The 26,437-nt window shown below is 40.6% G+C and overlaps 1 protein-coding gene and 1 pseudogene across 2 annotated transcripts in view; one reads left to right on the top strand and one right to left on the bottom strand.

Annotated features, from left to right (window-relative positions):
• The window catches only part of MAPRE1 (microtubule associated protein RP/EB family member 1), a 30,894-nt gene extending 11,576 nt beyond the window's left edge, over positions 1-19,318 (top strand). For both annotated transcript variants that reach the window (XM_090286229.1, XM_090286230.1), the window contains exons 3-7: positions 6,813-6,958; positions 9,265-9,472; positions 11,943-12,064; positions 16,932-17,084; positions 18,951-19,318. In XM_090286229.1, the coding sequence (XP_090142355.1) occupies positions 6,813-6,958; positions 9,265-9,472; positions 11,943-12,064; positions 16,932-17,084; positions 18,951-19,007 (686 nt within the window). In that variant the 3' untranslated portion in view covers positions 19,008-19,318. The remainder of the gene's footprint in view (positions 1-6,812; positions 6,959-9,264; positions 9,473-11,942; positions 12,065-16,931; positions 17,085-18,950) is intronic.
• Positions 5,063-6,071, bottom strand: LOC150003417 (heterogeneous nuclear ribonucleoproteins A2/B1 pseudogene; annotated as a pseudogene).
• Positions 19,319-26,437: the final 7,119 nt, after the last annotated feature.

Genomic DNA, 26,437 nt, shown 5'->3' on the forward strand with positions numbered 1-26,437 from the left:
TAGTAGTTCAAGTGTGTTGCCTGTATATTTGAGGTGTAAAACACTGGCATTTTTCTGATAGGGGAGCATTATTCTGTGTAGAGTGTTAGCTGCAATTTTCGTCTAATTCTCCAAGGGACCCTTGACCCAAAGGGGCAGAGAGCCATTGCACTTGAGATACTGTAAGCTTTTGGAGCAGGGGTCAGCCACATAGTATCCTTGTTTTGTGTTCTCAGTTTTCAGCACAGCTTCTGGTAGGGCGGGGCTGTGGCAGTTAGACTTGGCAGTTGATGCCATGACATAGCTGATCCTATCCTAAGTCTGTCTGCATCCTTAAGCCACAAATTGCGTGGACCTGTTTTGTTGTGGGTTGTTTGGACAGCTGCCCTGTAAGAGGGTCCTCTGCTTGGGTTGCCAGCCTTTGTTATTAAGGTAGAGGTGAGAAGGAAGTTCCTTTTTAACCTGTTTTGTGCCTAGTGGAGACATTTATAGGCCAGGAGTTTTCAGCCCTTTTGTATAAAACAGCTGATATATTGTACTTTTTTTTTTTTTAAACATTTGCCTCTTTTTTTTTTTTTTTTTGATGATGGTCTGATTATAACATATACACTGTATTATATAATTAAATATTTTAAAACTATAATGCATTCAGTACCACTCCTCAGGTATGGCCATTCAATCATTTTCGATCTACAAAGCAATAATTTCATATGGTTTAACCTAACACATTTTTCGTTTTTTCCTATGTATATATATCAGGGGGGATGTTTTTATATATGTGGAGATGTAAATCTTTTTATATATCTTGCTTTTTCCTTTTAATATTAAATCTTGAGCTTTTCCTAAAGAAGTAAAAGAAATGTTTTAAATGCCTCCATAATATTCTGCCAGACAGATGGTATGCTAAAAATTTACGTAATTGATTGCATCTACTATGGGAGATAATAGGTTGCTTCCTTTTTTTTTTTCTTGTTGGTTTATATACATGTATTTTTAAAACACCTACAAGAGTATAAGCATATAAAATTCTAGCATTGTCAGAGTACAACGTTAAATGTGAAATTTACCAGTCTCAATAAGTTGTTGATTAATTTTTGGCTTCTCTTTGGAATATAATGTGTAACATGGCTTTTGACATATTCCACTTTTTCTAAAAATGATCAGTGGAAATTTTAAGGGAAACAGACCAAAATTTCATGAGTCTTGGGCTTGGGTTTCTTCAGCCAAGAGTTCATGAGCCCTTTTTATGCAAGATGGTGTGTTCTGTAGCTCTGTGCATTTCTTAAAAACCAGAATCTCACCTCCTGTGAGCCTAGGAGGTGCAGCGTGCTGGTCCAGAGGTACAACCCCGCGCCATTTGTGTCTACAGAGGAACTGAGCAGGTAGGCTGTAGCCAAGAGTGAACACCAGTGGCTGGCAATGCATGGTTATCACCAACCCAGGTCCAGTATAGGTGTTCATGGGAGCAAAACCATTTAGTTACTTCATTCAGATCCCTCTACATGTCCACGGAGGTCAGAGCTACCACTTAAAGAGTTTATCTGAGAATTCTAGACCTCAGGATGGCCATCTCCTGTGCTGTTGTCCCCAGGGGAGGGCAGGGGTGAGCCTGATAAAGCCCAACCTGACAGCAGTCTGCAGTGGTGCTCAGCTTCCTGGAATCTGTGCAGTGGTCAGAATTGCCTTCCAGAGCATGGCAGCAGTGGGGCACCCTGAATGCAGGTGAGGGATGGGCAAGTAGAGCTGGAGGTGTCGGGCTCCATGTTCCAAACCAGGCAGAAGGTCCCAGGTACTTATAGAATGTTTGGGTGAGTCCCAGTCCTTATGATCTGCAACAGCCCATTTGAAACAGACCAGAGGAAATTGTGCATGGGTGCTTGTTACTGGTCTTTCTCCTCCTCCAGCAGAGGGAGATGCCAGTCTGCTGGGGGCTCTGCCTCGGGGTCCACACCAGGTTGCTCTGTGCAGCCTGGACTCCACATTCTCACTCTCACAGAGGGACCGCTGTGCCTGGGCACTCTGGTGTTTTCCCATTCGCAGCAGCTGTCTAGGTTGTGCTGCCATTGCTCGCTGTGGATGTAACGGTGCAGGAAGTGCTGCAGTAGGCTTCGCAGGGGCCTTTCAGCCACCTCAAGACTAGTACTGGCTGCTTCCATTTTTTACTTGTGTGAATAAAATTATGATAACCAGTTTCATGTGTAGATTCCCCCTTCCTCTTTTTAAAAATTCTCACCTGAGGATATGCTTATTGATTTTGGGGGAGAGGGGAGGAGAGAAAGAGAAACATCGATGTGAGAGAGAAACATCGATTGGTTGTCTCCCGTATGTGCCCCAACCCAGGATCAAACCTGCAACCTTTTGGTGTACAGGACAGTGCTCCAGCCAACTGAGCCACCCGGCTGGGGCTGCCATGCTTTTAAAAAATTACTTCCTTAGGCTGGATCCCCATGTGTTCATTGGTCATTTACATTTCTTTTGTGCATTGTGCAATTGCTTGGGCCATTTTTATTGGCAATTCATTTGTTTTGTAATACACATTAACTCTGTTTCAGCCAGTTTAGAGTATAGCAGCATGGTGTATCTCTTTTTTTCCTCCTAATTCAGGAAATGCATTTTTACTTAACTGTAGGGTATTCTAAGAATGTGTATAATGTGCAAAAGAGCACTGGACAGTTGTTCAGGATGCCTGGGGTCTCCCACAGATGGCTTGCAAATACTGTGCATTTAGTAAAAGCACATTATTTTGTTTCTGACAAATATTTTTTTAATGTGTAAGGCAGTGCTACAGGTATAGATGTTTAAAAGATAATCTATGTGTGTGTTTTTATTCAAGTTGATTTATATATATATCTGGATCCAGCTAAGTTCTATACATTGCACTTGGTAAATTGTGACTTCTAGATCTTTTATTTTTTTATTTTTAATTTTTGAAAATTAAATTTATTGAGGTTACATTGGTTAATATTGATATTAAATCTTTTCAAATATAACAATTACTGGAGCATGTAAATGTAAATATCTAGAAATATGTAACAGTTACCCCTCTTCATGCTATAAGTTGGTTGAAGACACTGGGTCATTGTCCCCTAGAATTTAGGATGCTGTTAGTGTCCCTGTTTTTTAAAATATAAATATTGCTAATGTAGTGCCAGCTACATAGAATACCTTCAGTATATTTTTTCTTGGATAAATAATAAATCAGCCACTTCAGAAAATCAGGCTTTTGCTTTCTGATGCTCCTTTTTACTAAGAATGTCACTCTTGTCACTTAAGTGCTTTGCTCTCATTGCATCTTTTTTCAAAAACAATGACAATGACACTCTTTATGCTGAAACTGGCAGGGAGCCTGTTTGGCCTGATTTAACATAAGTTGATTATACATACAGTGGCAATCTCGAGTTCTGTGGAACATCTATTGCCTGCCTAGTGACTAGATTTCTTACCTCCTCCCCTGTCTTGTTTCTTTGGTGAATTAGCCCTGGACATTCAGTAAGTGCACAATGAAGCCTGCCCTCTGTTAGAAGAGTTCAGTTAGTAGGCATTAGAGGAAAATGGGCAAGTGGGGGAAGGAATGAAATTGGGGAGCAAATGGGATGACATAACTTCTTGTAGTGGCCTTTAAAATGAGTTTTTTAAGTTTTAAAAGATTTATTTATTTTTAGAGATTGGGCTAGAGAAGAAGAAAGAGGGATAGAAACATCAATGTGAGAGAGAAACATTGATTGGTTGCCTTTCACACGCCCCCGAACACCCCCAGCTGGGGACCTGGTCCACAATCCAGGCATGTGCCCTGACTAGGGATCAAACTGGTGATCTTTTGGTTTGCAGGATGATGCCTGACCCACTGAACCACACCAGTCAGGGCCATTGGTTGATCCTTCTATGTGCTCTGACTGGGGATAGATAGGATTGAACCTGAAACCTTGATGTATCGGGATGATGCTTTAATCAACTGAGCTACCTGGCCAGAGCCTGGCTGAGTAATATTTTGTTGTATGTATTGGGTTGTCCAAAAAGTCCATAGGGTTTTTCTGTAAAATAAAAGACAAATTTTTCATTTTCACCAATAACTATTGATTTGGATATTTTGAGTATGTTGGCTGCCTTCTTGCGTGGTATAATGTTGATTGTTCTCAAGCAGTGTCTCGATTTGATTCTTACCAACTTCAACTGTCTGCCTGACTGTGGAGCATCATTCAGCAGGAAATCTCCAGAATGGAACTTTGCAAACCACATGTGACCCAACTGAGCAGTCACAGCACCTTCTCCATGCACTGCACACATTTTCTTTTTTGCATTTCACTTGTGTTTTTACCTTTCTTAAAATAATGAAGCATAATATGCTGAAAATGTTGCCTATCTTCTCCCATCTTCAGTATTAAAATGGCTACACAAAAATTCACCAATTTTTAAAAAATGCACGTTGATATGACAGCTGTCACAATACATTCTAACAAAGTTGTTTTGAATGAAGTTAAAGACAACTAAGTGCTATTAGTGCCATCTGTGGAAAAAAACCAAAGGAACTTTTTGGCTAACCCAATATGTACCACATCTTTAGCCAGTTGTCTTTTTTTTTTTTCCTTTAGAATTATTTTATTAAATCATAAATATACAACAGCTTCTTAACTCTATACGTGCACTTACATTTTTTAAAAAGAAAAATGTGTTATGTCTTATTACACCATGATCCTGGCTAATAGCTTTTCAAAACTTTTGAGAAAAATCTTTAAAAATATCACCTGAAACTTACAAATTTAACATTATTAAAGAAAGAATGCTTCTACACTCTTACAAAAACCACTAGAAATAAACAATTAAAAAGCTAAGAAACGGTCTCAAAGGTATTTTTTTTACAATCATTCCTCCACAGTAAGGTAATGTTATTAAATAATCCAATCTATCCACAGAATGGCTCTCTGCATTTACTCCGGTGTCTTCTGCCATGTCACTGCATACTTATGCATGACTGGGAAAAGAGTTTCCTTAACATTGTTATTTCGAAAACCTGAGGCTGTTCTGTTACCTCTGGGCTGTCATCCTCCTATCTATACAGTGAAGCCCATGGCAAATAGGAAGATGCTCAATATGGGCTTCTCCCTCTATAGTCACCAGTTCCTCTGGGACCATAGTTTCCTCCATCATATGGTGCACCCATGTTCCTGCTACCACCAAAATTTCAACTCTTCATTGAACCGTAGTTAGAAGGTTGCTGGTTATAATTTCCAAAATCATTATAATTTCCACTTCCATAATTTCCTCTTCCGTAGTTGTCATAACCACCTCTGTAGCCCCCACCCTGGTTGCTGTATCCAGGTCCTCCACCACCATATCCTTCTCTTCCTCCTCCATAACCAGGGCTGCGTTCAAAATTGCCACCTCCAGGTCCTCCGCCATACCCATTATAGCCATCCCCAAATCCACGACCACTTCTATAGCCGTCAGATCTTCCTCTAAAGTTACTTCCCAGTCCTGGTCCAAAATTTCCACCGCCACTGCGGGAGTCTCCAAAACCAAAGTTGCTTCCTCTTCCACTTATAGAACTTTGAACTTCCTTCATTTCTTGTCTAGACAAAGCCTTTCTTCTGCATTATGATCATTGATGGTATGGTATTTCTGCAACAAAATCTTATCCACAGGATCATGGTCATCAAAAGTAACAAATCCGAAGCCTCTTTTCTTTTCAGACTGCCTATCAGTAATTATCTCAGTGGTATCAATTTTTCCATATTCCTCAAAGTAATCTCTAAGATTATTCTCCTTAATATCTTCTTTAATACCACCAATACCTTCTTCACAGTTGCATGAGCCCCTGGCTTTCCAGATTCCTCTCTTGCAACAGCACATTTTGGCTCAACCACTCTCCCATCAATTGAATGAGGTCTTGTAGCCATGGCAGCATCAGCCTCAGCCATGGGTGGAAAAGTTACAAAACCAAATCATCTTGATCTTTTGCTTGCAGGATCTCTCATTACCACAGAGTCTGTAAGTTTTCCCCCATTGCTCGTAGTAGTTCCTCAGACTTTCTTCTGTGGTGTCAAAGCCAAGCCACCAATGAAGAGTTTATGGAACTGTTCCTTTTCTCTCTCCATCGCGGACTCAGTTGCCTCAGCACGATTTCCCGCAGCCGAGTGAGAAGAGACAGCTCTCTGCGGTCGAACACGAGCCAGATTTCGTCCTGGCGCTGTAGTGAGAACTGCCGCTGCTGGAGAAATGACACTCTAGAGGAACCTCCACACGGCAGGCCGGCGCTGCTTTTCTAGCCAGTTGTCTATTGACGAAACCTAGGTTGCCTCCATAGCTTGGCTTTTATGTATAATGCTGCAGTAAACATAGCTAAGTTTATGTAGAGATGGGAAAAGCTCAGAAAGTCTGTAGAAAAAAATTTTTTTTAACCTAGGTCAGAGAATGGATCTTTGAAATATTTGGGAAAGCCCTCCTGCTCATGAGGGAGAAGGGTATGTCCTTGAAAAAATCAGAAAATATCACTGTTTTCCTTTTTTCTATACTATGCATTCATTTTTTTTGCAGTGGTCGTTTTATTATGTTAGTTTCTAATAAAGAGTAGTTTTAATATTTCATAGAAATACTCCTTTTCTCCTCATCATTGTCTTCCAAGTTACAAATGTGCTCTAGAACCTATCAGGTAAAACCACAGCCTTGTCACAAATTTTAAAAATGACTTCAAAGTCAAGTGGTATTGAAGCTTTTGGGTTTTGTAGGTCCACTGTACCTGGGTTAAGTGGAGTTGGGAGTAAAGTTCACCCTGCTGCTTTAATAATAACATTTAATGATCTGTTGTGTACTTCATTCTTCTGTTATTGTTCATTCAGGGGCTGCCTATTGTCAGTTTATGGACATGCTGTTCCCTGGCTCCATTGCCTTGAAGAAAGTGAAATTCCAAGCTAAGCTAGAACATGAATACATCCAGAACTTCAAAATACTACAAGCAGGTTTTAAGAGAATGGGTGTTGACAAAGTAGGTACATTTTATTCTTTTGTTTGGGTTGTTTCTTGACTAGTAATTATTACTAAAGAGACAGATGCTGGTCCATGACTTTGAACATTTTCTTTTTTCTTTTCCCAGTTTACATAGTTATCTTTTCTCTAGTTAACATAGAATTTACTGGGAGCAGAGTTTCCCTCTAACCTCCCACCCCCGCTCCCTTGCTGTCTTCTTTCTTTATAGTGAAGTTAGTAACCATCTGTAGGAATCAACCTGTTTAATCTATTAGTCGGAGATCTAACTCTTTAATCCCTGAATTTACTTCCGTAAAGTGTATCATATGGTACAATAAGTAGTTCTAATAGAGAAGATTATAGAAATACTTGCTTTGTAAACGCAAGGTACAAGGAAGATTCCTTTGGGTTTGGAATTTCCCTCTTGCCCCCAAGGTTATTTAAAGGTACCAGAAACACTGTCTACCAGCCCTCAGAAGGACAAAGATTATCTCTGTTTTAGTAGGTAATACTAATAGATTATAGTCATGAGCCACATAATGTTTCACTTAATAAAGGACCTCCTATCTGAGATTATAATGGAGCTGGAAAATTCCTATCACCTAGTGACATCGTAGCATCGTAGCACAACGTGTTAAGTGTTTGTGGTGATGCTGGTGTAAGTAAACCTACTGCTCTGCCAGTCATAAAGGTATAGTATATAGTACAGGTAATTACTGTGTATACTACATAATACTTGATAATGATAATTAACGTCTATGTTACTGGTTTACGTATTTACTATACTTTTTAATTGTTATTTTATTTTTAGTTTTTATTGTTCTATTGCAGTTGTCCCATTTCTCCCCCGTTGCTGTCCCCTGCCCCATAATTGTTATTTTAGAGCATACTCTTCCTACTTAAAAGAAAAAGTCTGCTGTAAAACAGTATGCTGTGTCATGCCAGCAGCAGCCTCACACATCCTGTCTTGACTGTGTCTGTTGCATCATTCTGTCTTGTGCTTGATTGGATCTTGTGAGGTGTTGTACAGTTACATTCTGTATAGGTTAGTAGCCTAGGAGCAGTAGGCTATTACATGTAGCCTAGGTGTGTAGTAGACTATACCATCTAGGTTTGTGTAAGTGCACACTATGATGTTTGCACAATGACAGAATTGCCTAACAATGCATTTCTCAAAATGTATCCCCATTGTTAAGCAGTGTGTATCTGTTGCAAAATTAAGCAGTTTCTACCCTCTCCTATCAGAAGGGTTTATCCTTTTAAGCCATTTTTTGGGAAAAACTTTTTTTTTTTTTTTTTTTTAGTAAAGCTTATAATCACCCCCTAATTAACTTGCTGGTTTGTCTGGTTTTTGTTTATTTTGCCTTCAGTCTTTATTTTAGTTTTATCTCTGCAGTATATAAGATATGCATGTATATTGTAAGAATATCATTTAGTTACCAGGCATAGTTTAAACTAGGTGCAGCTTATTATATACAGTAATTTATCTTTTTCTTTTTTTAGAATTTGATGTTTTTTTTAATTAAGGTAATTTTCTAAAGCAAATGTATAGTGCAGTAATCCCCTTTGTACCCCCACAGTTACCAACTCACGTCTAGTTTTTGTTTCCGCTAGAACCCTACCCTACCACATGTACACTTGGATTATTTTGGAATTCCAGACAATGTTTTATTTGTAAATGTTTCAGTATTATACAAAGTAATTTTATATTTACTTGTTTAGAGGGGTGGGTATAGTTCAGATTATTACATACATTTTTTATAAAAATGCCATTGTACCTGGAATTCTTGAAGATAGTTAACCTCTGGCCAATTAGTAGTCCAGTGACTTGAAGTAATATCTGATAATACAGTATTCTTGTATAATAACAAAACTTAGAGTCTTTAAAGTATATTTTAACAGGATTGGAATTACTATAAAAACATAACATGGTTTATTGTAGATACTTGTGTTAGTTTGTGCTCTGGATTCTGTGTTTTGTGACAGGCACTGTGGCCGTGCAACTTAAACAGGAGACCTGCTCTTCAAAGTGGAATGTCATATATTAGGATGGGTTTGGGATTGTGTATGTGACTTATATGTGATACTTGATCCTTTTGCATTTCTGATTCCTTTTGATGGACTTGGAAGGCATTTGGTAGATAGAAGTATTCTGTGAAAGGCAAGCTGGATGAAGCTTGCTTTCTAAACTTTCAGCTGTTTACTTTGTACTAAGTTCTTGCCTCTAAATTGTTTTAGAACCTTATACCAATTTGATATATGAACATGTGGTGCTTGCCAAAAGCCTCTTGCTTTGGGCTAAACAGTCTTGATGTTTCTTTGCAGATAATTCCCGTGGACAAATTAGTAAAAGGAAAGTTTCAGGACAATTTTGAATTCGTTCAGTGGTTCAAGAAGTTTTTTGATGCAAACTATGATGGAAAAGACTATGACCCTGTCGCTGCCAGACAAGGTCAAGAAACTACAGTGGCCCCCTCCCTTGTTGCTCCAGCTCTGAACAAACCGAAGAAACCTCTCAGCTCTAGCAGTGCAGGTAAAAAACCGAGCAGATACTATTTCCAAATAATAGTTTCCCAGGTATTCATTCATTCAGTTTTTTTTAAAAGATTTTATTTATTTATTTTTAGAGAGAGGGGAAGGAGAGAGAAAGAGAGGGAGAGAAACATCAATTTGTGGTTGCCTCTCACACGCCCCCAACTGAGGACCTGACCTGCAGCCCAGGCATGTGCCCTGACTGGGAATCAATCCAATGACACTTTGGTTCACAGGCTGGTGCTCAATCCACTGAGCCACACCAGCCAGGGCCCTAACGAGAATTTTGGGTAGCTATAGGCTTAAGGAGCCTAATTCCAGCTATGTGGCAGGGGCATGTAGTGTGGCATCACATAGACCTGTGGTTGTGGTTTTAAGGTCTCTAGCCCTGTGTAAGCCACTTTACCTCTTCCCTACAGTTTCCTCCTGTATAAAATGAGAATTTGAATATGTGTCCCAGAGGGTTGCTTTTGAAGTCTGGATGAGTTACTGTGTGTAGTTTTGCCAAGGCTCTTTAGTTGTATGGAATAGAAACCCCTGAGGTTAGTTCACATGAAAGAGCTTTAGTTTGAACACAAGGACATTACACAGAGCCCTGTTACAACCAGACCTGAGCTCCCAGGAACTTAAGGAGCTTTCTAGGTCTCTCAGGGGACGGTTCTTGGCTCTCTGCATCATCATTCTGTCTGTAGATCAGCTTCCTGTACTTACAGCTTCCCTGCCCTCCCAAGAACTTTAGCTGTTAAGTGGCTTTGGCTTGCTTTGATACCAGCAGAATCTGGGAGGCTGGGGGTTGTTGGGGTGGGGGGCTGTTTTTAGAGACCTCCTCTAAAAAGTCTTGGCCTGTAGGTTTCTCAAAATGTGTTTACAGTAGTATATCTATAGAATGCACCTGTATTTTGGGACAGGGTGGATGTTCTACAGATGCTTACTCTTCCTTTTCCAGAAGGTGGCAAGAATATTAGTTAAGGTCCCATTGTACCTTGAGAAAGAGGCTGAGCCATCTGGTTGGAAGAGAGGGATGTTGAGTACTTTTTAATTTTTATATGATCTCATATAAATGGAATCATAGAATGTGTGTCTTTTTGTGTCTGGCTTTTTTCGTTTAGCATGTTTTCAACATTTATCCACGTTATAGCATGTGTTAGTACTTAATTCCTTTTTATGGGTGACTAGTATTCCATTGTATGACTATATCATTTTATTTATTCATCAGTTGATCATTTGTGTTTCCACTTTTTAGCTGTTAGGAATAATGCTGCTATGAATATTCCTATACATGTTTCTTTGTGGACATACATTTTCATTTTTCTTGGGTATATATTCCTGGAGCTTAATCCTTGGGTTGTGTGGGTAACTATGTTTAACCTTTTGCAGAACTACCTGACTATTTTCCAAAGTGGCTGAACCATTTTGCATTCCCATCAGTAGTGTACATGAGGGCTCCAGTTTCTCCAAATATTGAGTACTTTTATTTTTTAGCTGCTTAGAATGGAATATGTACATTTCATATTTCAGGTGTGGCTAACAGGCAAGTGGAGACTTGCATTAAGCCTTTAGTCTTCAGGATAAACTTACTAGAAGAAAACGTACTGGAGATGGTACTAGAGATCATCCAGAGGAAATGCCTGTTATTGTGTGTAGGTAATAGGCCTTGTGGTTACTGAATAATAGAGGATGTCAGGAAAATCAGATATTTCTAAGCCTGGCATAATGTATAAGCTTTACAAAATGATTGCTGGATGAATGAATAAAATCATAAATGATACATTTGCTTTGAGGTAGCCTAGTCTTGATTATTTTAACTTGTAGATCTTGGCCCCTTTACTACTTTTTCCTTGTCTTTGTCTGCTTCTGGCTATTACTACTGAGAGAAGTTTGCAAATCCTGGTCAGTCCTCTGCTTTTCTTTCCTAACCCTTCTCAACACCTTCTAAAAGGTAAGCAAGGTAGGGGTTTTGAAGTAATTAGTTGTAAGAGCAATCTCTACCACCTTGCTCTTCCCAATCCAAGGAATCTCAGGTTCTGAGTTAGGAGGTATCTTACTTTCCAGGTGGGGAACTGTGAGTACACAGCCATAGCTGGCACTGTTAACTCACTCCTGGCAAGCAATTTGCCTTTATGCCTTGAAGCTGCCCTGCTGGTGGCTTGGTAGGAAATGAGTTAAGGTAGAGCAACTGTGTGTGCCTCTTTCAGATAATAGTTCTATTCACCCAAGTGGCAAAAAGACCTCACTGACGGACTAATTTGGTACAAGAGATTGTGGCTAAAACTGGTACTTAACTTTGCTGCCAGGATAAAAGAACTTTGGGCAAACTTGGGGGTGTTGTCGTATGTGCTGAACTCTCAACATTGGGTTCCTTCACTGCATTACTGTGGAGGGCAGTTGGTCACAGCTGCCTCTTGTTGTCTGGTGGGTTCTTTATTGTTTTGAAATTTCTGCTCTTAGAAAGACCTCTGCTCCTCTCTCAGCTCCACAGAGACCCATTGCGACACACAAAACTACTGCAACCCCTAAGGCTGGCCCAGGTGTGGTGCGGAAGAATCCTGGTATGGGCAATGGGGATGATGAAGCAGCTGAACTGATGCAGCAGGTAGGTCCTTCCTGTGACCCAGATTGGAGTCATGTCAGGGGAAAGTCAAGCAGCACTGACCAGAGGAGGCTTACTCATGGTCTCAAAAGACCTACTTTGACTGCTGAAACATGTGGCATGTGTGAGTGTGTCAGGAGCCGTGTGGGGCATGTGGCAGGTGTGAGCCTGTCAGGAGCTGTGTGGGCAGCGTGGAGGTGGGGGTAGACGTGGAAGACGGGTTTCAGGTGTTTCTGATATCTGTTAGTGTGACAGAAACCAGTGTCTTAGTTTGGAAGCCCACCTATGCAGTAGAACCCTGTTGATGTCTCTGGAATGATTTTAGGGCTCTGTGGGATTCAGAGTGTCTCTTGAATTTTGGCTCTGACAAAAGATAAGGAGTTTCTTTCTGAATAATTTTTTAAAAGATCTCACAGTTTCTCTTCTGAAGTCTAAGTTGAGAGTGAAACTGGTATGAAAAGCCTGTTCTTCTGTTCTTAATAGGTCAGTGATTTGAAATGTCTTCTTTTGGATTAATTAATATCCTGAAGGTACTTGTCAGAGGTCTATGGATCAGGAAAAGTTTTAAACATTTTCTCACTAATGCTTGTGGTTATTTGCTTGTTTGCTTTTGGGTGATTCTCTTGATTAATCCCAGCTTTAAAATCTGGATGCTTCGTTATCCCTATGAGTTTGCGATTGGACTTTTTTTCACTTTCCTAAAAGCCAAGTCTTAAAACCTGGGGCACACAGCCTCGTTTTCATCTAGCACCTCTTGTGGCCCAGGTGTGGGACAGCCCAAAGCTCGTGTTTCGTTTTTTCAGTTCTCTGAGCTGTGTGTGACTCATGGTCCTAGGTGCGTTAGGAGTATTGTGGTGACTGGGTCACCGTCCCCGTTTGTGTGGCTGCCTTGAGCATTCTGTGGGTGCTGTCACTGCAGTAGAGAAGTGCTGGAGAATAAGACGGCTGTAACTCGTTTTCCGGGCCTGGGTGTACACAGGAAGCAGTATCGCTCCTGGGAAGTGGAGCTCGTTCTTTGAGCTGGTGTTATGTGATGTGCCTGGAATGGTGTTGGGAGAAATTGGGTAAGGTCAGTGGATAGAAACTTGTGGTTCTTGTCGTTCCTGTCTGTTGTCTTTATAGAGTGAGATATGACCTGAAGTGTTTTTTAAAGTTCACAGGAATAAAATTTGTGTATGAAATATGTACATGAGTGTTAATTATGTGTATGGGATATGTGAATGTTAATAACAGAAAAACAGCTAACATTTTTAGAGTGTGTGCCATTATGTGATTAAGTACTTTAATTTCACTTCTGCATTAGCCCTATGAGGTTTTACAGATTAGGATAATGTGGCTCAGAGAGGTTAAGTAACTTGAGCTGGGATTTGAACCCAGCTCATACACAGCTGGTTCAGCCCTGCCTCAGAAGTACTTTGGCCTGTGTTATTATTATTTTTTAATATGAAAGATTTTAGCTTCTCTCCAGGTTGCCAGAGTCTTTACCACACCCTGTTACTCGCTCCCTTGGTTCATTATACGATCTTTCTGGTCCCTGAAGGTATTTGAATTTGTGGCCATGACAAAGGTGTGGAGGTCTGGGGTTATCACTAGTACCAGAAATCGAACCAGATGCGCTTGCTAGGCTAAGAGAAGAATGTATTCTGTGCAGATTACCTTTTAGTGTTCATAACCTTGGGAGATCTGTAGCACTGAAATGTGGAGAAATTTACTTTTAGTTGATTTTAGTCCAGACCAACGCTGTTCAATAGAAATAGAATGTGAACCAGAAATGTGAGGCACATATATAACTTGAAAATTTCTAGTAGCCACATTAAAAAAAAGTAAAAAGAAACAAGGTTAAATTAACTCTAATAACACGCTATCCAATACAGTGGTAATTCGGTACTCGTTAATTTGTTCTGGAACCTGTGACGAGTGCTGAAACCAACGAGTACTGAACGATGAAACGTTTTCTCTTGTGGGGCAGCCTCGTGACTCATACAGATTCTAGCAGTGCAATGAGTCCTGGGCAAGTGCCGAGCGCTTAATTTTTTTCTCCTCAAAATGCGATGAGTACAGGGTTTGATTAGCTTTGAAGTCCATGAGTACTGAGGTATGACTGTGTATGCAGAATATGACCATTTTGACATATAATCAATACAGATGTTACACATTTGAAGGCCCTTACTAGACCTTTGAAATCCGTTGTGTGTTTAGTGTGTACAGCCCATCTCAGTTGCACTGGCCACATTTCAAGGGCTCGGATAGCCATGTGTGGCTCATAGCTGCCAGGTTGGCCAGTGCAGGTCCTAAGCATTCTTCTTGGGTTTCTTAGCTTATAGCTATCACTTTACTAGAAGAGAAGATTCTAAGAGTGACGTTGATTAGCAGCCACAGATTTTAAATAACCTCATAAAGCAACATTAAGGGGAGTGCCAAGTGAAAGCCGGTTGGCTTAGTATGTACTTAATGTTTCTTGTAGATACATAGTTATTGAATGATGGGAGGATGCTTGCTTTGGCCTTATAGGTGAGGCCCAGAAGATTGGGTTCTGGTGCCCTGAGTGATGCGTAGCCCAGAGAAAGTTTTAATGAGTTTGTGAGGGAGGCACTAGTGAAACATGAGTATGTAGTTGACTTTAAGCTAGCATACATTTTAAAGCTATTTTGGTTTCCCTTTTCTTCTTGATCACTAAGGTGATTAGAAGGCCTCTTCTCAGGCTTTAGGATCTTGGAGCTGAAGATTCAGGGCAGCTTCCTGTTGCTGAAGTTGGTCAACTCTTGCCCTTTTATCCCCTTTTGTACTACACTGTAGCCCTGGCTGGTTTAGCTCAATGGATTGAGCGTCGGCCTGCGAGCTAAGTGTCGCTGGTTCGATCTTCCAGTCAGGGCACATCAGAGAAGGAAAACTGATTCCAAAAAACCTCCGCTGCCTTGCGGCATACCTCTTCAGGGGAAAGGCTAAGGGAGTAAACCCCGACAGAAAATCCGGAGCCGGAGTCCCTAAGGCGGTTTGACGTTGTAGTCAACACCGGCAACTCCTGCGGCGCACCTGAAGCCAAGCTGTATTGACTCCGTCTTTCCCTTGGACCCTTCAGCTGCGAAGAGAGGGGGGGTCTGCTGCATGGGCAACAGCAGACCCTCCATATCACCCTGCCCAGGCTCTGTAGCTTCAGCTCCACTGGAGAGGACACTCCAGCGTCATCGCAAGATGTCGATTCAACACGGGAGGAGACAGATACCGTGTCACTCCCGAGTCGGACTGCACAGCCATTCTCGGCCGTGCAGATAGACTCTTAAGAAGCTACACCATCGTCTCTCGAGACGGACGGCTGCCGCCGCCGCCGCCGCCGGTACTGCACTGTGGGGCTGATGTTTAAGGAAAGGCAACCACAGCAATTAAAGCAGGGGTTGGGAGAATGGGGGGACATGGACAGTTTAGTTTTGCTGCCCAGTAGGTGATGGTAGTACTTTATTGAAACTTCAACTAATTTTTTAAAGTAATTTCTGTAGTTGGAATAGAACCTTGACTCTTCTAGTTTGGTCTTTTTAGGCCTTTGATGGTGAGCATGACATTTAGTCTCTGATGGAATGGTCCTGCTAGTTCTGGTCACCTGCTCCACATTTCTGGGTGCTTCTTGACTGCAGGTTATGAAGGGTGAGCTTCCTTCCACCTGGGATAGTATTTGATCCCTGGGTTGAGTCTGGCTCCTTCATCAGGCTGTAGGGAAGCTAGATCAGCTGTTCGCTTCAGTTTTTGCAGCTTTAAGTTCAGAAGGTCAGACTAGATTTCTGTGGTGCCTTCTGGCTCTCAGAATCTCTGTTACCCAAATTATTTACAGCTGCTTTACTTCTGATTTCCTGGCTTGGTTTCCATGTGGCCCTAGCCTGTAAATCCTTTGAGAATTTTATGCTGCATGGTATGCCTTGTAATTTACATTCAGTGAGAGTTAAAGTGAATTCACATGTCATAGATTTGGAATGAGAACGTACCAAGATTTGGAATGAGAACGTACCATGCTTAAAACACATCAAGGACCGGAAGGGTTAATGACATTTGTTACTCTTGGCTAGATAGAGTCCTGGCCTAAACACTGAGATTGATTTTTTCATTGCCCCTTTGTGGAAATGAGAGCCCCTCAGTGGAACTCTTGAAGGCTCCTGCAGTGGTGAGCTGGTGAGATGCTCAGTGGAGGGACCTAGCAGTGGAATGTGGTTTGTTTCCTACCTCCACTGTCTTCACTCCCTTTTCAGACTCTCTTTGGAGAAAGACAGGTGTGAGGACTCTCTCCTCGGAAGATGATTTTCGTTTGGGTCAAGGATTGCCCCCTTCCCCCAATATGCAGGTGGGAGTGGATGGGGAAAAAAAACATTGTATTTTCTGTGCCCAGGCTTCCTGTAGTGCTAGCTGTCTTGGGCTTGTGTTAGTCGTCTTTAGCTAGTCTTCCCCTCCTGGCTCACCATTTCTACCCTGTTGCCCTGGACCAGACCCTCTCTTTCCATTGACCTCCATATGCAGAAAGATCTGGACTTGATTGACCCAATTTATGATTGTCAGCTGCCCTGCTGGGCTGGATTTTGCTTTTATATTTGTCTCAGGCTTTCATAGTTTTTTTCTCCTAGATCTTTTCTCAATTCCTAAGAAGTTTCTAAATGTTCCATGGTGCTGTCTGCCCTTCCCTAAGAATTACAGTATTATAGTCAAGGTGGACATGAACAAACCCATGTTATTTATCTGGGGCTGAAGAGAACTGACATTATACTAAAGTGAGTTTTTGTCCATGTTAGAGAGTTTGATGAAGGACCACATCTTTTGGGTTTGATGGTTGTTTGATATGTTATTGATACATGAATGCTAGGTGTCTCACCCTTTTTAATGTCTTGTGCAGGTCAACGTATTGAAACTTACCGTCGAAGACTTGGAGAAAGAAAGAGATTTCTACTTTGGAAAGCTAAGGAACATTGAATTGATTTGCCAGGAGAATGAGGGGGAAAACAACCCTGTATTGCAGAGGATTGTGGACATTCTTTATGCCACAGATGTATGTATTGACATGAGGATGTTTGTCATTTTGCCACCTGAGAAAACAAATTTTATTAGTTAGTTTTGGCAAACTCAGTGCTGAAGGCTTGCTGTGTTCCAGCATAGATTTCATCAAAGGACTTCACCTTTGACCCCTCAGAGTCAGCCAGGAGGCACTTCTGCCCAGCTACAGCCTTTGCCTTGAGGCCTGTGAGTCCTTGAGAGGCAGGAATAGAAGGAAGTAGATGGCTAGTTTGCCCTGCTTCTGTAGTTTGTGGCCACTGATAGGTGATGAGTGCCATGAAATGTTCTTAGCCTGACCATCCCCTCTGTACTCTGCAGCTTGGAACCCTCAGCCTGAGTTGCAGCCTCCATTTTATTGGGGCCCCACACATGCCCTGGAGAGCCAGGCACATGGCCCCTTTTTGATGTTGCTGCCCATCAGAGTGTACCTTTTTCCTTCCTCCCAGGAGCTGCCTGGTTGTCATTTCCTCAAAGTGCTTTGTGGCCACCGTTCTTGGGATACAGGTGTATTACATAGCCGAATATGCTGTGTAGTCTTGACATTCGCTGATCAGGGAAGTTCCTGAGGCAGATATCCTAAAATTGCTGTTGCCAGAAGACTGATTTCTTTCTAGAGTCAGGATTTGGTACCACAGTTTAATGACTGTATTTACTTATAATTTTTCTGCATTGCTAGCAAGGTCTGTAGGATCAAACTACGGTATATGTCTAAGTAATTTGTAATGTGTATGTAGTATGCAGATGTAAGATAATATTCATGCTGTCATTAACACTGTCCTCTACCAAGTGAATTTGGTGGATTAAAACAGATGACTGAAAAGTTGATAATTTGTTAAATAAATTTTTATTTCAGGCTTGCTCTGTGCCAGATGATGAAAATAAAGATGATGAGCATTTAGGGGTTCTTAGTCTAGTCTGAGTATTATTTTAGTGGAGTTATATGTTAAGTAAATTCAACCGTAGAGATTTGTTTAAAAAAAAAAAAGATGGTGGTTGAAAGGGAAGTCCAGTTTTTATGTTGGTGTAGTCAGTAGTATGTGCCAGAATGCCCCGGAAACCTGCTCATTGCCCATGCCCTTTGTGTTGGGTCAATCTTGCAGCTATTTTTGCACAGGCATTGTTTATGTTTAAACACTTAAAACACCCACAACACTCATAAATAGCAAGCATGATTTCTAAATGTCGGGAATGTGTAAAGGGAAAACTGGCTGTAGACAGTTTATTGAGAGTATATGGTATGCTACTGAACTCTATGGTGACCTCAGGGATTGTTGAGGGTAACTTTCTTTCCCTTCCTGAACTCCTCCCTTCCCCTTTTTAAAAAAGATTTTATTTATTTATTTTTAGAGAGAGGGAAAGAGGGGAAGAAAGAGAGGGAGAGAAGCATCGTTGTGTGAGGGAAACATTAATTGGTTGCCTCTTGCAGGCTCCCAACCCAGGACCTAGCTCGCAGCCCAGGCATGTGTCCTGACCAGTAATCAAACCAGCGACCTTGGGTTTAGGGGACAACACACAACCCACACCAGTCAGGGCTCCTTTTTTAAACAACCTTATTGAGGTAGAGTTGACATAACAAACTGTACATATTTAAGTACAACTTGATGACATGAGATCATCACTATAATCAAGAAAATGTATATACATCCGTCACCATTTGATTGTGCTCATTTTTTGTCTTGTGAGATGGAGCCCACTGCCTAAGGAATAAAATAGTGGTCCCCTGGCCTTGTGCCATTAAATGCCAAGTTTGTGGTAGAGACAAGAAGAACTGTTGACTTTGAATATAGGACAGTGAACCCACAGTAGAAACTGATTATTCAGTGTTGAGTAATAGCTTTCCCTTCTCATTTTCCCATTTTAGGAAGGCTTTGTGATACCTGATGAAGGGGGCCCGCAGGAGGAACAAGAAGAGTATTAATTAACATCCTGGCAGCAGAGCAACATCTGAATTCTTCACTCCAAATCATGTGCTTAACTGTAAAATACTCCCTTTTATTATTCTTAGAGGACTCACTGGTTTCTTTCCATAAGCAAAAAGTACCTCTTCTTAAAGTGCACTTTGCAGAAGTTTCACTCCTTTTCCAATAAGTTTGAGTTAGGAACTTTTATCTTGTAGCAGAGCAGTATTAACATCTAGTGGGTTCATCTAGGAAACAAAGAGGCTAACCCATGGGCTCACCATACGGACGCCGGTACCACTGATTGCTGGAGAAGGTGTTTTTATGTGATAAGACTGATTTGAATTTTAAGCTAATCTGAAATTTTGGCAAAGAACGTTTTAATAAATAAATGCCTTAAGAGTATTTAAAATATGCTTCCATATTTCAAAATATGAAATGTAACCTGAGAGGAGAGTTTGTGTGTTGCCCTTGCGTCTGGGAAGGAAGGACCAGACCTTGGAACTTTGGAGCCTGCTGTTCGCAGGCCTCGCAGGGCTGCCTGAATCTTCACAGGCCTAACCTTGGCCCAGAAGGAGACTTAAAAAACTGCTCTGTAAAGCCATTTGGTTCCTTGACCAATTGCATCTCTGCTAACAAGCAAGAGGCACTGTTGGCTGAATGAATACAGGGTGTGTTTCAACCCTGAGATGTTTGAGTTGAATAGCTTGATTTTCATTGAGCATTTCTCTGATGATTTTTCCAATTACCCCTGAGATTCCTATGTACTGTGGTTTTTTTTGGGAAATGAGGTGTGTTCAGTTTTTAAATCTAACAACTACTTTTGGGGACTTGCCCACATCTCTGGGATTTGAGCGGGGGTTGTGTCCCATTTTACTGTCTTTTAAGTTTATATTTAACATATTTCTCTGCTTCCCTTGCCCACTGGGGACTCCTTTATGGCTCCTTAAAGTCTGCTGCTTAGAGTGGAAGTTCAGCTGGCAGGTGATCATGCTGCAAGTTCCTTTTGGACCCCTGACAAAGGGGGTGATCAGTGAAGGCCATCGCTGCCTTGGGATCTGCAAGGCTGCGTGTTTCTGGTACCTGCTGTCCACAGCCCTCCGCTGTTACAGAGTACTTTGCCAGTGCACTAATCTCTTCGGAGATAAAATTTGTTAGCGTGTTATTAAATGTAAATTTTCTTTTGCAGAAAATACAGTACCATGTCTGAATTAATTATTAATATTTAAAATATTTCATTCCTTAACACTCGCTCATTTGCTTTGCCCGCAGCCTATTCATTTCCTTTGTTCAGCAGAATTCTGCAAATTCTGTGTCACCCACTACTGAGATTGCTCAGCCCCTGATGTATTTGTATTGATTTGTTTCTGGTGGTAGTTTGTCCTAAAATGTGTGTAGAAAGCAGGTATTTTATGATAAACTGTTGTGTAGTGCATGCTGTGGAATTCAGAGGAAAACCCAGATCCAGTTCCGTGATTATCAATGCCAAAAATGCAAGTAACTAGCCATTGTTCAAATAACAGTGGTGCTATTTCTCTTTTGTGGCCTTTTAGACTTTTGTTACCCTAAAATTCCATTTTATTGGGAATCCGTTTTCCACCTGGTCTTTCTTGACAGGGTTTTTTTCTACTTTAAACAGTTTCTAAATAAAATTCTGTACTTCAAGTGTGTCATGTCTTTTGAAATTTGTCTTGCCCTGGGTATGTTCTTCTAAGTTCAAACGATAAGGTACCGATGCTTCTTTCTTAAATTAGGACTGATCTTTTTAAAATCCTTCACTGTTTTTTCAAATGTGCTTATTTCTGAGCCTGCCCCCCACCCCCCATTCTTCACATTACATTTCTCAGCCTCCTGCTGTTTTGCATTTTATACTATTGTGAGAGGTACTTCAGAAGTCCAAGGCTTGGACTAGCTCCTGTGATGCCTTTTTAGGCTGTTTCCTCCTCAGCTATACAGCAGGACCATGGGGAAATACCTTGTTTATATGTTTGTTTTTCTTGAAAGTATGTTTTAAAGGCATTGAACACAATCTTTATAAAATAAACCTGAAGTTTTCATTATTTTTTTCTTTCTCTTAAAAATTGTCTTATCGTACGAAATGAGTTCAGAAGACTTGCTCCCATTTTCAATATGAAATAAAGTTAAATAGGTAGAAGGCAGTTTTTTGTATGATCTTTAGAGTACCTACCACAGTTACGGATGCTCTGTAAACCCAACTTGATGATTTTGACTAGGGTTACACCCATATTACTTCCTCTAGAAGTTAATGGTTTGGCACCTTCCTTGAACTGTTACGCACCTTCAGAAGGAATTTAACACCAACTGTGTTGGTAATCTATAAGAAGACACCTTCAGGAGGGCATGGAGTTTGCAAAGATACTCTTGGGTGATGTCAACTGAGAAGTTACCTTGGAAAGAGTGAAGCTGATACTGTGTATACCTCTGACCTAAGTCCATTGACCTGACTCTTGAGGCTGAGGCACATAAAGTCTTCTCGTGTGACTTAACTCAGGTTAGGTCACTGGTACAGTAAATTTGAATAAGCTGCTTGGTTTGCTTGGCAGGTTCTGTGTTGCATGGAGAATAGGTAAACAAATGGGTTTTCTGGCTGGATTTGGATGTGGATTTAGGATTCACTCATGCTGGTTGGTGGTCCTCAAACTGATGGGCTTCAAGATCACCTGGGGAACTTGACTGACATATTTCTAAAGTCCATCTCCAGAAATTTCAAGTCAGAAGATTGAAAGTCTGCATTTTATTCTGTACCTCAGATGACCTAGGCTTGATGTAGTCCTGAGTCCTATACTTTTTCCTTACATGTATGCCTGCAAGTTCAAGTCCTGTTCTGGCACGGGATTGGGGGGCTCAGTGGTGGTGGGAGGGTAGAGGAATTAGTCCTTCTAGGTCCCTACTGGCTTTGTGACTTTTGAGCTAATTGACCTTTCTTCTGTTCTGACCTGCAAAACAGGGATGTAGACGTCAGCTGAAGTGCCTCCCTCACTGATCTCAGTGAGCTGACAGCAGCGATGACGTTAGATGGCCCCGCATGGGTTCTTCAGATCCAGTCTGAAATTTTGTTTCTAGATCAGAAAAACATAGGGCGGGGTTTTGTGTCCTGAAAAAATCAGAAGGGCATTCAAGATAGGCTTTGAGTATTTTCTAAAATAAGCAATAAGATTTTTCAGTGTTTCTTTTTTAGCTTGGTGGTATTGATAAGCCCAGCTTCCTTCAGTTTTCAAATCGTGATTTTCACTTTTTTTTTTGTTGTTGTTTTTTTGTGAAATTGAGGTCTAAACACACACTCCATCATTTCCTTTTATGAAGATTCATTGATTCAATAATTCAGATTCACTGATTTAAAAAACTGGATTTTCTTTAAGAATGTAATACGATGTTTGAAAGGAAGGCTTTTCTTTTGCTATAACCAAAGAGACCTAGAGAAGTTTTTCTTTAAGGATTGTCTTCTAAGATTTGGTATGAGGAGCTCCTTTTGTAATGTTCAGCATAGTTAATCATAATGTGCAAACAAAACTGAGGCATTAAGCCTGATCAGCCTAATCAGATTAGTTTGCTAGTGTGTGAGTGGCCCAGATCTGACTGCTGTCAGCAGAGAGGGGAAATAGTTGCTGTGAACCAAGCTGAACCTGAGCCTGTGGTCAGTGTTTGTGAATGACCAGTCATTTGTCTTGACACCGTTGCTATTGGTTTAAAATTAGGAATATGTCATACTTCTTAATTCACACATTCCATTTATAAAATTATAAGACCAGATGAGTTCATATTTATTTCTGATGCTTGGAACTTTTTTTCTCATGGTTTTCACATGTGAAGATACAACTGAATATTCAGAGTCCTTGTCTGAAAGAAAGCCCATTGAAACTTAAGTTAGAACCATTAACCCGGAAGACTTGAGCCAGATTGTTACAGTTGTAACTTTCGAAGGTCTGAATTGAAGAGTGGTAATACTCTAGTCCTTGGAGCACAGAAACTTTCTGTTGAGGTTTTAGGTAGCTTTCATTAATTTGGTTATCTAAGTAAGCATAGCCTTAGAGTAGGAATTCTAGGCCCCTCAATCCAAGATCTTAAATCATATATATAAACTAAAATTTAAATAGTCTGTAATACTTCTGAAGTTCTGAAATGTAAAATGAAAATATAGCCTTCACAGACATGTGTCTGCAGGTGGGGAGAGGCAAATCTTTGTGCTGTGACCGTTTGAAAGCAAGCCAGGTCAGCCACCAAAGCCTCAAACTTTATATCAAGAGAGCGATTTAGAATTGCAAAGGGATCTGTCAGCAGTCTGAAATTCCTGTAAGATGTCTTATCTCAGAAACTAAAAAAAATTTTCTCCCTTAACTTTTTCCTGGTTTACTTAGAATGGTTTTCACAGACTGCAGGAATTATTGGTGAGGATAGGGTGGATGTGGGTATGAGGAAGAGCAGGAAGAGTAATTTATTCTATTGACTGATTTTTTAAAAATTGTATTCATTTTAGAGAGAGGAAGGGAGAGAGATAAACATTGATTTGTTGTTCCACTTATTTGTGCATTCATTGGTTGATTCTTGTATGTGCCCTGACCAGGGGTTGAACCCACAACTTTGATGTGTCAGGATGATGCTTTAACCAACTTAGCAGGGCTATTCCCTGATGTCTTTAACTTTCAGTTTTTGTGGTGGAATGAGATTTGGGAAACTGGCATATGAGATTCAGTCCAGCAGGGAAAGTCTTAACAAAGCTGGCTTTATTTACAAATTTCCAGTGGAAACAGAGATGAGTTTTTAAGATTCAGCCTTAATGAATGATCACACAGCTTGTAGTGTAAACTATCAAAGTTAAGTCCAAGGTTAAATAAATATACAAGTGGGTAGATAGAATATTTAAAGGGAATATGGGGCTAGAGCCCTTCTTTGACCTTTACCAAAATAAATGAGGGAGACTTCTATGATCAGGAGGCCAAGGACTCGGAGTTGAGACAGAGTCCTCCTCCAGGCCCTGAGCGGGAGGATGGTTTCCCCCAGATCCCTTCTGGGCCAGAAAATGTTTGTTGGGTCTCTAATAAAAGCCAATAGGACACTGGCACAGGAAAGAGTAGGGGAGTGCTCAGTCCTGGCAACTGTTGCCTCTGGAGACCAGTTTTCATCAGTTGAGGGAAAATTTGGTTCAAAGAAAAGTACAGTGTTTCTCGGCATTAGCTACACACATGTGAGAAATTTTGAAGAAAGTTCTTGACAATGAAATTGTAAAGAGTATATAGTGGTAGTGTTTTAATAAAAGTTTTGACAAAAGAAGAGACTTTTAGAGGAGAAGTAACAAGTGGTTCAACAAAAGTGCTCGTTTTTTTTTTTTTTTTTTTTTTTTTTGCAGACTGCAGCAAGCTTCAGTGAGAGCTTTGCTAATACTACTCCATCCCCGGATCACCACTTAGTGCAGGAATCTAGATGTGTTGTACCCAGGTTGTGGTTTATCCTAATCGCAGCTTGAGTGACCTTCAGATTTCTTTCCTCTCTTGCTTCACAGCTGTTTTATCGTGTTGCTATTTATATTTCTCATAAAGGGGCCTATTAATATATGTGTGTGTGTGCGTATATATATTTAAGATCCAGCATACTACAAGGTCACCTGGATTTCAGCATTCTAAAGGTTTCTAACACGATAACACCATTATTTGTGGGTATTTTATGTTTTTCTACAGAACAATGTGAGAGTCAACTGTGTGTAATTATATATGATGGCTGTTTTTACTTGGATATTTTAAATGCTGCTTGGAAAAATGGAATAAACTATTAAGTGTGTTTTATAGGTAGTTATAGGCTGTGTGTATACCTCCGTCCCTATTAATTTGAAAGGCTGGGAAAAGAATTCAATGTTGAATGAAAAAATTATTTTTAAAAAATTTCCTAAGGATTTTTAACTTTCTGACTTAATATTTACCGCCCTCCCCCACCTTTATTCTTTTTAGCGGGGAGGAGATGGGTAAGTAGCCACATTGAGAATCTGCCTTTTTTCTTGTATTACAGCATTTTGAAATCTATCTCATTTATTTGTGTTTGAAAGGAAAAAGCCTCTATTCTTGGCTAACATACATGTCAAAGGCTGGGCGGGAGAACATATCTTACCCATTTCCAGGACAGCTTTATCTCCCTTTGGCCCTAAGTGACCTGCCCCTACAAATTCTTACAAACTAAATTCAGCAAAGCAATTTGCATCTTAAAATTTTTGAAAAATGATATAAAAGCTGCAGATGCAAGTTTGTTCTTTTTAAACTTCACTGAGGTATAATTGATGTATAATTGTGTATTAGGATGCAGGTTTTGACGATTTAAAACCCACAGTGGTCACACTGGGGAGGAGAAGATTGGCATTGCTGCTGAGAGAGCGGAGGAGCCTGCCTTGGAGCAGTTAGCTGTGTCAGTCACTGCAGCCCTGGCAGCGTTCCAGCTCTCCTCTTAGGACTCAGAATCGCCTTAGGGTTGGCAGGTGATGCTGGAACTAGTCTCAAGTGGGACTTGGCACTTTTTCCCAGAATTATTTTTGTGCAGAGGTTTATCTAGGAGATTTTTTTTTTCCTTCCAAATGTCCTTCCATCCTACCTCTTCTTCTTTTTTTTTTTCCCCTAACCTGAGTTATTGATTGCTTCTATTTTCACTCTTTAGGTGGGAGTTTTCTGAACCTTTCCTTACCTAAAGGAATGTATCTTAATATTTCTCCTTTTTTCATGTTTCTTTCTAGGGAAGGAAAAGTATATTTATTGTGACAGAATTTAGCCTGTATAAAAATATTGATAAATGCAGAAACTACTGTATGTAGAAACAATAACATTGGATTGGAAATGAAAGCACTGGGCCAGAAACAACAAAATACTGGGAAGCAGTCAAATGTAGGGCCTCCAGCCTTGTTTTTTGTTGTTACTGTTTTTTTAAAATAAACCTTCCTAGCTTATTAAGACCTAGTTTAATAAAACTGATTTAAAAGACCTGTATCTTTTATGACATTTCATTGAACCACTCTACTTTCAATGTTCTACAATGTGGTAAAATCTTTTCTCTGTTATTGATGGAATGGGATCAGAAATTTTTTCCATAAAGTTGTGGTGCCCTCTTTGTGGTGTAGGTCTGGGGGAGTGTCTTATGTCATGGTCAGTTACATTTCGGTAACACATATGTCATCAAGAAATGTGATGTAGCTGGGTATCTTTAAATCTGGACTCCATGTCCCTGGTTGAAATTCCCCAAGAGATTTACCTTTGGCCCATTCACCCTGCTGCATTGGGCCATGGACCATGAAGGAACCATGTTGCGCCGAGTCCAGGCCTGCTCTGAAGTCTGATGTGTAGGCCCCCCTCTCACATACAGTGTTCTTGTGGCCTTGCTCTTTACAAAGAATTGGAGCTCGTGCAGAGGGTATGTTAAGAAGCTGGTGCTGTGCCTTCTCTTGTCCCAACTGTGGGAG

The sequence above is a fragment of the Furipterus horrens genome, unplaced genomic scaffold, assembly GCF_987537825.1.
Source record: "Furipterus horrens unplaced genomic scaffold, mFurHor1.1.pri manual_scaffold_8, whole genome shotgun sequence".
Classification (NCBI taxonomy): domain Eukaryota; kingdom Metazoa; phylum Chordata; class Mammalia; order Chiroptera; family Furipteridae; genus Furipterus; species Furipterus horrens.